The sequence below is a fragment of the Phyllostomus discolor genome, chromosome 1 (assembly GCF_004126475.2).
Source record: "Phyllostomus discolor isolate MPI-MPIP mPhyDis1 chromosome 1, mPhyDis1.pri.v3, whole genome shotgun sequence".
Lineage (NCBI taxonomy): Eukaryota > Metazoa > Chordata > Mammalia > Chiroptera > Phyllostomidae > Phyllostomus > Phyllostomus discolor.
The window spans coordinates 193,264,595-193,278,378 of NC_040903.2; the positions used below are offsets into that span (position 1 = coordinate 193,264,595).

The 13,784-nt window shown below is 47.9% G+C and overlaps 1 protein-coding gene across 9 annotated transcripts in view; it reads right to left on the minus strand.

The window, feature by feature from the left end:
- Window positions 1-5,157: 5,157 nt before the first annotated feature.
- The window catches only part of SLC8A3 (solute carrier family 8 member A3), a 126,756-nt gene continuing 118,129 nt past the window's right edge, over window positions 5,158-13,784 (minus strand). For 7 of the 9 annotated variants that reach the window (XM_036011488.1, XM_028508236.2, XM_036011505.1 and 4 more), the window contains 4 exons: window positions 12,098-12,222; window positions 11,502-11,601; window positions 9,579-9,854; window positions 5,158-7,269 (listed from right to left, as the gene is read on the minus strand). In XM_036011488.1, the coding sequence (XP_035867381.1) occupies window positions 6,893-7,269; window positions 9,579-9,854; window positions 11,502-11,601; window positions 12,098-12,222 (878 nt within the window). In that variant the 3' untranslated portion in view covers window positions 5,158-6,892. The remainder of the gene's footprint in view (window positions 7,270-9,578; window positions 9,855-11,501; window positions 11,602-12,097; window positions 12,223-13,784) is intronic. The other 2 variants (XM_036011497.1, XM_028508231.2) reach the window with 1 other exon arrangement.

The following is a 13,784-nucleotide window of genomic DNA, read 5'->3' on the forward strand; positions in this document are numbered from 1 at the left end:
GGCCTGCACCCATTCCCTGAGAACTTCCCACTTTTTCAGTTTCAAGCAGGAGGAGAAGAAGCCATCCACTGATTCTTGCCTCTCTCTCCTCTCCACCTCCACCCTTCTCTATAGATTGGGACTGGGCCGCGGGGCTGGTTGCAGAGCTGTTTCAAGTAGCATGCTATCGTTGGGGAAGGTGCCCGGCCATAACTATTGTTCTTTAGAATATGGGATACTTAGCATCTTTTCTTCTTAGTGTTGGGTCTTAATTATGGGGAAATAGAAAATGTTACCCATCAAAGTCTGTTATGGTGGGTTTAGTGATAGGTGCAAAGGAAACTGATCCCAGAGAGAATCCCCCAGGGGTTCCAACCCCAGGCTCAGGGACCCCCAGGCTTTGGGACCCCCAGGCTCCTACCTTCAGAATCCTAATGGGTCTGCTGCCCCAGACAACTCTGTGCTTGGGACATCTACCCCAGGCCACATAGGACCCCTGGTGACCCACTCATCTCCACTCCTCACACAGGCCTCTGTGTAAATACATCCTCTAAAGTCCTGCTAGTGGCCCATTTCACCTCCTGCAATCCTGGCACCAGGGAAGGACTCGGGCCCTTTTAACGGGACTCCTTTTAGAGCTGTGGCAGGTAGCTGCAAATGGAAATCCCAATCTTTTCAGTTCTCCCATCCTCCCCACCCACCAGCATTGAGAAATTCTTCCCTACAGGCACGGCTCCTCCTGTTAAAGGCAGGACTCTGCTTTCTAAAGCGTCACTCTTGAGACCCAGGTAGAGGGCAGAGATGACTCCAGAAGGTTTTAGATGACCCCCTTGATTATAGGTCCCTTCAAAATCCTTGAGCGGTGTGCAACAGACCTCGTGGGGACCAGGACCCTCTGCAGCAGTGTAGGAGGGTGCAGCCAGGGGGCCCCCAAAAGAAGGATTTGTAATGGGGTCCAGAAATCAAGGTGTCCAGGAAATATTAGAAAGCTATATAGGATGTCCTCACCCTCCACCACAGGTCTGAATTGGAGGAAGGGACACATGGAGCAGGGCCATTGAGAGCTGTTTTGCATAGCAACGGCTTTGCAGCTAACCTCTGGCATGGTCATTTAACACGTCTATAACCTTTAACTGGTTACATATATATGTTAAATAGCTGTGGCCATGCTCTGAGCCAGGGGGATGGAAGGAACTTCCCCCCAAGATGTAACTGGGAGGCAATTCCCCCTAGTTAACAGCGCCTACATGAGAGCTTGGAAATGATTGGCTCCACAACATGGGGCCATCCCTGCTCAGACTCATGATGGCAGCCCAGTAAAGCTGGAAGGATATGGGAGTGCTGGCAAGTGTAGCCAATTATGAGTGGAGTCAGAAATGGGGCTGCAGAGGAAGATTGGTGCGGGGATTTAAACCCAGCCTCGGCAGCCATTGAAGAGAGGACCATGTGGCTGTGGCAGCAAGAAGAACCACACGCTTTTGGAAGAGTGGGGACCCCCCCCACAGCTATGAGAAGAATCACCATGTGGCTTTAGCAACGAACCACCAGACAGCTTTAGCAGAGAACCACCACATGGCTTTAGCTGGAGATCTCAGTGACACAGCTGATGGTGCTGGGAACCAAGGGAGGCCTCCCAGCTGAGCACGGATTACTGGGAAGAACTGGGGGCTGCCTGAGCCACAGACTTCTATTTCTTTTCCTGAGATCTGGTACCCCAGACTGGGAAAAGGGGGGAAGGAAGGACTGTGTGTGTTTGTGGGTGTTTTAAAGGACTTTGGGATTTTGATGAAGATATTAAGTCCTTACTCTTAAGTCTGTATAATTTGAATAAATAATTCCATTCCTTTTCACCAATCTCTAACATGGAGAGCTATAATTCTCTGGCAAAGGGAAAGGTGAATCTAGTACAGGGGGACCCCAGGAGAAGGAGGGGGTCAATTCGGTAGCATTGTGGGACCCTCTTCCCTGGTGGCCAATCAGAGAAAACCATGGGAGGCCACATGTGCAGTAGCTTTAAAGTAATACAATTACTTGTACATTCGCAGTAAAAGCCCACCAAAACTAGCCAGGAAGGATCTACCCTTTAAGAATAGAGTTCCTCCAGCCCATGAGGTCAATTTCTGCTTGGAGTTGGCCTGCTCCCATGTTCTCTACTATAAACTCTGGGTGTTCAGTTCAATTCTTTGTTCCGATCACCAAGAACCTGGTTACCTGTGCCCACCTGTCATAGCAGGACTGCTGCCTGGAGCAGGAGGGCCAGGAAGGCTCTGCAGCATTCTCTTTGGGGAGGGTGGGAGGGGGTCAGTGGGAGATGATGAGGGACCCTTGGCAGTCAGCAAGAGCCCAGCTGAAATGAGAGAGCAGGAGAGGGAGTGTGTACCTAGCTGCCTGCTGTTGTTCATTTCCCAGGTGTCTCAGAAAGAATCCTAGACTTCGAGTCAGATCAGCTTTTCGTTTTGGTTCACCTATTGAATTAACTTTAGCTTTTTTAAGTGTTACTCCCTTCATCTTTCACAGACCCAGATTCCTCCTGTCTAGGCTCTTTGCTCTACCACACACAGGTCAGCAGGTCTTGCATGGAAGGAGGTTTGTGGGTTTTGGGGGGAGGGGAGGCACACACAGAGACAAAAGAGGTCCAGGCAGGCTGAGGGTCCACAGAGTGAAGAGGGGCCTGTATGGAATGGGGGGGGGGGGCGGGTGCAGCAAATACACCTTTAGGAAGTAGGACATGTATGAGACAATCTTCTTGGAGGGGATCCACACAATGGGGCTGTGATTAGCAGTAAAGGGAGAAAGAAATGAGAAGATGAAATGTGTCTGCTTTAGAGAGGAAATAAGATGCAGACAAAGCAAGAGTAGAGAGACAGACATGCAGGGGAGGGAGAAGAAAAGCCGGAAGCAATCAGAGGAATGGCTGAGAGCCCTGTGGAAGGGTCACGTTTGATGAAGAAAGTCATGAGAAGCTGGCTCCAGGGGAGGAGGATATGGCCTGGGGAGGAGACAATGGGGAGAGGAATGAAAGTCCTGGAGGAGGGTGGGTAGAGGAAGAGGGGTCGGGAGGAATGAGACACAGCAAAGTTGAGAAGCAGACTGGGATCAGGCTGAGGTGTTTCTGCGAGGCAGTTGGTATTGGGGTTTTTCATGCTGTGACTAGAATGATGTGCAGGGCAGCACATGGGCTCCTTTGGGTGCAGAACAGACACTCAGGAAAATCACGACTGCACCTGAAATCTGTCACTGCGATTGTTCCAGTCTTAGACTCCAGCCCAGGTCTCTGCAAAGCCCGGGCTCCTGGACCCTGCTGCTTGGGTGTCCTACAGGCCCGGAAACACACTGTGCCTAAAGCCGGGCACATCATCTCCTTTTGCCTCCCCTCAGCGCTGGGTATACCAGCCAGCCACTCCCCCAAGCCAAGACCCCTAGAGCCCTCCTTGCCTCCTTTCTCCAATGTACTTCCCTCCTTATGTTCCATACTGTGTTTTGTAAATTCCCCTCCTACTTCTCTTTCCCCTGTGCCCTCCTCTCCGCACCCAGGGCCACAACATCATCTGTGTCCTACAGAAGTCAATAGTTGTAAATGGCCTGTGGTCTCCATTCCATTCATTACCCCTCAACCATGCATTGTCCTCAACAATGCAGACAGTTCAGGCTGAGTAACTAAAAGGCAAATCAGATCATACTGCTGCCCTGCTTAAAGTCCCTCAGGGAAGGACACTGACTTGTGTCCCCTCCAATTCAGAGGTTGAAGCCCTAAATTCCAATGTGACCATATTTGGAGATGGGCCCTTTAAGGAGGTTAAATGAGGTCATAAGGGTGGGGCCATAATCCAATAGAATTGATGTCCTTATAAAAAGAGGAAGAGAAGTCAGAGATCTTTCCATGAGTAATGGAGACACAGTGAGAAGATGGCCATCTGCAAGCCAGGAAGATGGGCCAAACCAAAAACCAACCCTGATGGCCCCTCGATCATGAACTTCTGGCTTCCAGAACTGTGAAAATATAACTTTTTATTGTTTAAACCACCCAGTCTATATTACTCTGTTATGGCAGCCTGAGCATACTAATACCATAGCTTGCAATAAATACAATTGCATTAGTTTAGCCCAAAATACTATACTTCTTGATCTGTTTCAGTTGGCTCATATGCTTCACTGGCTCCTTTCCATCACTTGGCTTTTGGAAAGGACCCTAGAACATACAATGTGCTTGCTACCCTCCTCTTCTTACCTGAGTTGTTTGGACCAAGGGCGGACACCTGACAAAAAGCAACCCATCCGCAGGCACCCCAACCACATGACACAGTTTTCTGCAAAGAATTGCACTTTCTGGGAATGGGCTTTTGGGGATGGGGAAGAGGCCACATTCCCGTCAATGAAAATTTGCGCTCAGACTAAAAAGGGGATGTTGCAGTTAGTTTTGGGGAAATGGAGCTACAAGGTCATGACATAGCATCAAGGCTGATGGCTGTGCTGGGCCATGTATGAGACAAGCAAAGCAGAGGGAGAAGGGGGGGACTGGCCCACAGGGAGAAGGAAGCAAGGAGGAGGAGATGATGTGCTTTGGGGGAAGTAGAGTGGCCTCGGTCCCAGTGGGTTTTCAGGGCCCCATGGACGGCTGTGCCCCCTGCCCCAACCCAGGCCTTTGCAATATTGCCATTTCTCCAACTCATTTAACAGGTTTCAGTTTCTCATAACCAGAAGAGCCTTGGTTAAAAGATGTTTTATCTCCCCCTCTGGACTGTGAGCTTTTTGAGGTCTGTAACTTTATCTTACTCTTTGTGCATCATCAGAATGGAGCTTGATGCATAGAAATGCACTTGTTAAGTGAATGATGAGCAAACAAATGAATGAATACAACTGTTGATGATAAATTCAGGGCACTGTTAGCCTAGCTGGCACCCTGCCCCACCACGCCCTTCTCTTACAAAGATTTCTTTCCCCTTTATCACAGCTCCACCTCGGGTGTTCTCTACTGCCTGAAGTCCAGATTTTGACAAGTGGAACTTTCCAGAAGTATTTTTGGCTTTAAAAATATTGTGTCCAGCACATTGGCATCTGAGGAGATGACAGATACAAATAGGAGGTGACACCTTCACCTCAATCACATCTGCTCCAGAAGGAACCCAAGGTGGCTCCCTGGACCTTCTCCTGAAGAAACACGGGGAGAAGCAAGCTGTATTTAGAGAGATATAAGTAGAGCTTTTATTTTTTTTTTAAACCAACCCAACATTTCCACTGGCAAGTGTCAACATAGCTTATGACATGAGCACGGTTTCTTTTTAGTTATTTCTTTTTCTTAAAAAATGTGTTTAAAATTAAACAGATGTTTTTTTAATTTCTTTTTTCCCCTTAAAAAATGTATTTATGTCAATGCAGAAAGCCTAAAGCTCTGTGAGCAGTTTTGTGGCCATCTCACACGTGTGTGTGTGTTGTGTGTGTGTGTGTGTGTGTGTTTTAAAGCCAGGTCCATTCAAAATTAGTCGGGAGAAGGTCTGGAGGGCATAGCAATCTCTTTTTCTAGAAACCCAGGCTCCATGGGATTCTGGCAGCTAAGATCCCACCTACTCGGGTGAGAAATAGCCCACAGGCTGGAAAAGGAGCTTCAGGGGGTTTAAAAATAAGAAGGAATGTGGGAGAGATGAGGAATTCCAATTCCTATCTTGTGAAATTGCTTTCAGACATAACCTAGGGATCCAGGAGAAGTGAAAGGAGCCCCTCATTGTCTTACAAACCTCTAAATTTTTACATTACCTCAAGAATATAGTCAGACCCCTTAGTGCGGTGCATCCGACAGCCAGGGGCGGTAAAACTGATCTTTCTCAGAGGCACTGACATGTCAAATACCTTTCCCCCTTAAAGATCCTCACTAGTGGGACATGCCTGCTCTCCTGCCTCAGATTACAGAGCCAAAGATACTCAAGAAGGCAAAAATCACTTTTGTTTCTCCAGCTGCCCTCTGTCGTCACACACCATTCTTATTTTTGTCCCATATCTCGCATGTGGTGGGTCTTCCTGAAGAAGAGGAAGCATATAGGCATTGACACCACGAGACAGAATTTGAAAGGCTTGGCAAGGAAGAGGACAATGACTTTCTCTTTGAGACTTGATTTTGACATAAGCCTATGAAGCTCCTCCTGCTCCAGCCACCACCCTCATTCTTCGGTGCCCTGCGTGGGCGCACAAACTGACTTCCACCTAAAGGTCATCAGTCCACCTAAAACTTCAGAGGCAAAAGGGAGATGGGGGACAAGACCTTGAGAGAGCCAAGAGGCACCTGCCACCCAGGGAGTGGGAGAGCGTGTGAAAATTCATGCCCCCAGCCCTCGGCTCAGACCTTCCTTCACAGCACCTTTGGCACTAATGTCAGAAAGAAAAGACAATACAAACAAATGATGAGCAAAACCTGATGGAAAAACAAAGGCAACCACAAAAATGATGACAATGAAAAGAGAACCCCGAACCAGCCACATGGCTATGCCCCACTTTCACATCCTACCAGCTGAGTGAGAGAACAGCGGGGCATCGGACTGGACAGAAAGGAGGAACCATCCTCTGCCCTCAAGGAAAGTAGAAGCACAGGAATAATCAGAAGGTGAAACACAAGACGGTGAAAGGATCTGACCTTTGCTACAGGTCAGGGACATGGGTGGGGCGATGGGTGGAGGTGGATTTGTTGCTGTTGTTGGTTTGTACTGAATTAAATACTCAGTACAGTGAATGTTTCCTCCATTCTGTCTGATGGATTAAGACTGCCCTTCCAGATCACCACCAGGGCGCAGGTTGCGTGAAGTTCCTGGAGCTCGGGTCCTGAAGCTGCCTCTCCAGGGCTGCTCATCCCAGGGAGGTCCCTGGTGGGGAAGTGTCCTCGCAGGAGAAGTCCTAGGCCTGCCCAGCTCAAGGCCTCGTCTGTGGCTTAGAACCCCTTGATGTAGCAGTAGGCCTCCAGCGTGGCAAAGAGTATGTAGAGGAGCCACAGGCTCACAAAGAGCGAAGTCGTGGCAAGCTTGCAGCCACGAGGGCCACCTAGCTCCCCGCCTAGGTGGGGCCGCCGGCGGTATAAGAGCACGCTGATGCAGACAAATGCGAAGATGGTGAAGAGGGTGACGGAGAAGGCCAGCGTGCCTGCAGACACGTGGAACTCCTGTCCCTGCATGGCCCAGTAGATGGCGGCCACGGACCAGGCCAGGCCAATGCCCAGAAAGACATTGACGGCGTTGCTGCCTGTGACGTTGCCAATGGAGGCATCTGCGTACACGTCCTGGATGGCGGCAGCTTTGCTGGCAAATGTATCTGGAGAAAGGCAGAGATAAATGGGAGTTGGAGGGAGGCTGAGATGAGGACGGCCTACCTTTACATCCAAAAGGCAGCTCGGGCTAGTGAACTGAACCTCGGAAGGAGAAGCAGCTCTGCTATTAACAAGCTAAGTGGCCTTGGACAAGTCATGTCATGTCTCTGAGTTTCCCGGTCCTCATCTGCCAGAGGCTGAAAGATTCCTAAGGGCCTTCATGGTCCTGATATTTACCAAGTGAGTTTATTGTTCCCCTTTGACTATTTTTTTTTTCAGTAAGGGAAGTTTGCTCACCCATAATACCTTCCCCTGGAGCCTTGAAATCCTGGGAAGTGCCTTAGAGTAGATACCTGATTGTAACTGTCACCTGGGGCATTTTATTTAGATACACAATTCATTGCTCAAGACCGGTGGGATCAGCATTGTGCTAGATGCTGCTGGATTTAGCGGGACAGAGGACACACTGGGAACCATGATGAGGATGTGCAGGGTGAGCTGTGTGGACTCACGGAAGAGGGGCCTCTGCCTTTGCACTTAGTATGTGAGCACATGACCCTATAGGCTGTTTGACTTTAGATGTTGGCATGGATTGTAGGCACTAGAGGGACTATTGGGACATCTAGTCACCTTCTTATTATACAGGTAAGGAAAATAAGGGTCAAGGAATCTACCCAAGGTCAAATGGGAAGTTAGCAAGAGATTTGATCCTGAAACCTTCACAGAAGGGCCCATGGCATACCATTACCCTGTGTCCAAAGAGATTCAACCACAGCCACCAAATTAGCAGAGTAGACCATAGCATCACCTCTTCAAGTGCCCATGGCTACCAGCTGTTCCCTGGACCAACTGCAAGAACTTGGAGGTGCCCCAAACTCTCCCTGCGGTCTGGGCTTGCCTCCTTGTGGCCAGTTTTCTCATATCTCCCAGAGAAAACTTCTTGCCTTTTTTTTTCTCTGATCCTCTGCAATTTCTTCTCACATCTGTCCTCTTTCCCCATCTGCTCCTTCCTCTCTGATAGTTCCAGTCCCTTGAGACCTCGAAAACAGAGATCACAGGGCACGTCCTCCACAGCCTACCCTGGATCACCCATCTAATTTTCTATGACCTGATGCATTTCCATAATAGCCAAACCTCTTGGATCACCAACATATAAATAATTCCACTGGTCTTTGCTGTGGTGTGGGGAGGATTCAGTTACTCTCCAGGATTTATTTTCTTGGGCTAGGAAGGGTTTCCCTGGGTCAAGCCAGTGGAGTACTGTCTGATGAGATTCAGCCTAACCCTTGTGTAGGAAGATGCTCTCTCTTCCTGTGGTGACTGGAAGGCTAGCAGGAATTCAGGCTTCAGGTAAGGAGCCTGAGCTAATGCAGACCCTGCCACCTGCTGACTGCTATTTGTCGCTCCAGCCCGGCTTATGTATGTCCTCTTGGAAGCCAATCCCTGACTCAGCCTATCCCTGGTCCCCTGTTTTACACTTGCACAGCATCTGTACTTTTTCTTCATGGAACTTATTGAGATGATTTTAATTATGGCAGTTGAGTGTAATCTCTGTCACTAGATTGTAAACTCCATGTGGAGAGGGGATGCATGTGTGTTTCATCTCCCACTTTCACTCCCGCCACTAGCACAAGACTCTATCAGGCTTGGTAAATATTGGTCTACTGAATGAATAAATGCATGCTTGTTCATCTTCAGGTATTTGTAAAAATATGTAATTCATCATATGAGAGGACACGAGATCACTGAGCTTCCTTCGCCTGTCCCCGTGGAAAACACTCTGTGCTCACAGGTGTCCTTCTAAGTAGAGAAGGCCAGCAATGCTGTGGGCATTTATCTACTATGACATCTTCATGCAGGCTAAGCTGTAGCTTCTCAGAGCCTGCCAGAAGGAAATGGAAGGAGAACATCATCTACATTCTTTGAGTTACATTTTTGGTGGCCTATTCATAGAATATGAAGGTTAAAAAATTGAGCCACTTATTTGGGCAGGTAACTTAACCTCTGTGGGCTTCCGTTTTCTTATCTGTCAAGTGGGCCTAACAACTGTCCATATTGAATATGGTTTTGGTGAGCATTACAAGGATAAAACATGTAAATTGCTTAGTGCCCAACACATTCAACTGCTCAAGAAATGTTGGCTATCATTAGTAATGGTATCATTAATCACTTTGATTGACTTCTGTGCACCTTAGGGGCAGAGGGTCTGTTAAGCTCAGATCTGAGATATTAAGGAAGATAATTAGGCAGAGGGTTGGGGTCACTTAAACCCAGTAGTATTCTCTTTGCAAACTCAAGCATCCCTCACTCTTACCTGGTACAGAGGTGCCAAATGCCACAAAAACAACAGCTGTGACAGAGTCCTTGAGGCCAATGGTGCAGCCAAAGTGGGAGGCCAGGTCCCCGATTATGGCCGTGAGCATGCCGATGATGAGGATGGAGACAACAAAGCAGGCCCAGCCATTGCAGTACTCTGTGGGGGGCACGCAGGCAAACAGCACCTTCCAGAAGACTGTCAGGAAGTGCATGACGTAGTCAAAGCAAGACGGCAGCCTCTCCTCACCTGACTCATCCTCATCTTCGTCCCCTGCTGGAGGTGAGATAAACAGGCCCAGGAAAGGGCAGAGACGTCAGATCCCCATTCTCAAGAAGATCCAGTCTAAGCCACATCACAGGCGTCAGCAGCTGCGGGGAGCCTCCAGCTCCCTCCTGGGCCATTGACACGGGCCAGGGCATGGGCACCAGCAAGCAGCTGAGAGATGGGAAATGAGCTGGATTGCACCACTGGTTAAGTTGAATGGACAGTGGGATAGAGGATGGGAGAATAAACAAGAGAGGGCAGAGATGAAGAGCTAGCATGGGAGAGCACCAGAGGGCCAAGGTGATGGAGGAAAGAGAGAGTGGGTAGAGTGGGCCACACTGGTTGTCTAGGTGAAGAAAAGTGAAATCAGCAGTGTGCCTACTCTTCACTGGATGCCAGTGGGGCTCCTCTCTAATTTCCCTGACATGATTGCTGCAATAACCTCGTGGTTCTGGTCGTTATCCATTCCCAGAGGGACAACTGTCATTCCAGATCATGCAGGTTTACCAGAGAGCCATTGCCAGCCTCCAAAAATCCCATGGGACAGAGCAGAGTTATGTTCTGTTTGTCCTTGGCAGGAAACGTGGGCAGACTTGCCCACTCAGCAGACCAGGAGAGGATGTGCTGAGGCACACTGGCACCTCGTCAAGGGCAACCTCTGGAGTGTTTGGACACAACTCGTGGAAGCCAGGTTTCAAAAGAGCAAGAGCCAGGACACTTGGGTTCCAACTGCAACTTTGCCACGAAGAGAATCTGTAACCTGGGTAAGTCACCTCTTGTTCCTGAACCTTAGGTCCTTCATTTAAAAAGGGAGGGGGTTAGGTTTTTTTGGCCTACATTCCGTTTATTGTCTCTTCAGGGGCAAAGGAAGGTCCTCGGAGGGGGAACTGGGAGTATCCGAAACTGGTGGTTTGAGAAGTGGGGTATCAGCAGCAGCAGCCCTCTGTCCTGGCTGTGGTTTACAAGTGGCTCTGGGGCTTCAGGGATATGTGACCCCATGGGTTGCTATGACAACAAGGCCTCATGAAGAGAGACAAGGCAGTACAAGTTGGCCTCCATGGTGCTGGGAGGCAGTCTTGGTGGTGGTGATGAGACTTGGCATCTGCAGGCCTTGGGAACACTGGCTGTGTTGTGGGTTCCCACTGAGGGAGTCTGTCAGTGAATGCCGAGGGAAAGGTTTGGCATCATCCAGGGTGCAGAAATGTTAGCGAGTCAATGCAAAGATTGTATGAACTCCAGACTCCACATCTCTAAATCAAAGTGGTTCCCCATTTTACAAAAGTGAAGGCCAAATTAGTGAGAGGAGAGAATGATGGAAACCAGAATTTACTGGATTTGTGTTTGGTACCAGACTCTGTACCTTTCTACTTCCTGTTCTGAGAAAGGTAGCAATAGTTCCCAGGTAGAATAACTTGCCCCAGTTCAGGCAGCAGAACCAGGGCTTGAAACCAGAGCTAGCCATGCTCTTTTAGTTACCCCAGGAGGCCTTTCCAAAGTGACCAGAGAAACAGACAAACATCCAGGGCCAGGGCTGGGAGGACTGGACACTGTGGCCTTCCCAGAAATTCACAGGCTATTGATGTGGCTGCTTAATTCCTTCTCTGGTGTTACCTGCTTCTCCCAGCAGGGCCCGTGCCCATCCCATGACCCTCTTACCTGCACTGACAGTGATGGCCTCCATGAATTGGTCCCTCCAGGAATGGGTCCCCACAACCAAGGCCAGATTTGTCTTCTTGATCAGTTTGTCCACTGTGCTCTGTCAGGCAGAGAGAAACTTGGAGCCATGAGGTTAGAATGCTCAGAACCATTGAGGAGCCTGGTGCCTCATGGGAATGAAAGACTTCCTGCATCCCAGGGTGCTCCACATGCAATCTGCAAACTACTCATGGGACAGTCTTGGGGGATTTCTTCTAGGACAATCCTTCTCTTTCACTTCACTTTATTGTAACTGCTGACATTGGATATTTAGAGTAATATAACAGAGAATAACAGTAATGATATCAATGAACCTTGCCCTGGAGTAATACATTTTAGTATCTCTGTTTAAAAAATACAGTTAAACCATAGCAGTGAGACATCATAGCCCACTTATTCCATATGCTATGTTATGTTTCCTCACAATATTCCCCAGATACAAAACAGCCAGCACTGCAACTTCACACAATCAGTGGTAATATGGGAACAGAACTCAGGGTCATCTACCTCCCACTCCATGACTCTATTATTCAATTAGATCTCACTTATGGCCTGACCTTGAACTCATAGGACTCTTCAATGATGACCTCTAGTTTGGGGTGTTCACCCAATACTGGCTTTCCCATTTCTGCTATCCTCTTGGCTTCCTCTTCCTCCACAGTCAGCTTCCTGTCTGTCACCTCTGCAACAAAACAAAATCAGACTAGCTTTAGCATGTTCTTCATCCCTAAAAGTCAAACGCTTAACTGTATTAGGCCTGGGCAGTGGGCATAAAGCAAACAGCTCTGGGAAATGGGGATTTTGTATACTTTTGGTGCCTATTTCTATAAAGTGCTGAATACTTTATGACCATCAACCACAAGAGGTTTCCCTGCAGACCTGGAATAGGCACCCCTCTTTCTGTTTTATACCTCAGTGGGCAAGCTGACCCAAAGACCTTAGGTCCCCAAGTTATTTGGTAAGATACTGGAGAGATGGGACCATATCTCTTGACCTTGAACTACCTTAAACTGTTGTGCCTGACTGTTCAGCTACTTTATCTAAGAGTTCTTGGAGGTCACAGGCACATTCAAACCAAGGGTAATGTCCACTGGTTTATATCAACATCTACTTCCAACACTCTCAGCACTATCCCCTTTGTAAAGGAGAAAGCAGGGATGTTTCCAGGAATATCTACATTTCATACAAATTAATATTATCCCCCACAAAATTTCATCATTTTCCAATGAAAGATCCCTAGGATTTCTATAGGAAGCTGGCACATTTCTTGTGGAACACAAATATTTGTTCTGAGGTATTCCTGTGTCCCTCAGCATCTTTGAGTCATTTACCAGTGGTCTCTTCTCATGTTGAATGGTTAGAATTTTTTCCACTTCAGCTGTAGAGTCCATTTTAAGACCACTTCACCATGAAGACATGTTTTCTGGATTAGAGTGAAATAGAGATTGAATCTTTTTATTCCCCTTTGATTAGATAATTGCTCTTGGCAGCCTGTTTCTTTCAGAGCTTGTTTAAACACTTTTCCATCCAAGTCCACATTCTTGCATGCAATTAATTCTTTTATTCATCTCCTTAACTGCTTTCATTCCACACAGTAAATATCCAAGGGAGATCCTCTGGTCTTTGGATAATCTCAAGGAATGGGTCAGAGACCACAAAGATCTTCTTTTGTATCTTGAGAATTAGTACAACGTGGGGAGGGATGAGACTCGAGCTCTTTAAGTTCAAAGAAAAGATAAGCCAAGGATGTAAGTTACCAAGCAGAAGAGCCTATTTTATATGAGGATTTTCTTAGTTGGTCTGAATGAAGATGGTAAGGGCATGCAGAGAGGATCCCTGAACTGGCTGTTCCACTCCGTGCTTCTGGCACCAAACGCAGAAGGCAATTGCAAAGTGTTTGGGAGCTGTCCGTGGTGCTGCTGTCCTGCTGTTAGTGTTGGTGATGGCTTTCAGAAACAAGTATTTCTCAAGGTTCTACTTTTAAGTCAACAGACACCCTCTAGCAGCCTGACTTCTTTTAATTCATTAATTTTGAGTCTCTTATTAGTTATTTCTAAGGTAAATCTGGGTACCTCCAGAGTTCTGGCTATGAAGTCAGTGATCCTAGAAGCCAGACTTCAAGCCAGTCTGAGAAAAAGCCTTTGGAAAAAGATATAGATTCCTCAAAAGCATGAGTACTCTTTTCCTCTACCTGTGGGGTTCAGACCCACACAGCAGTGACTATTCCAGCAGCAACAGTATTGT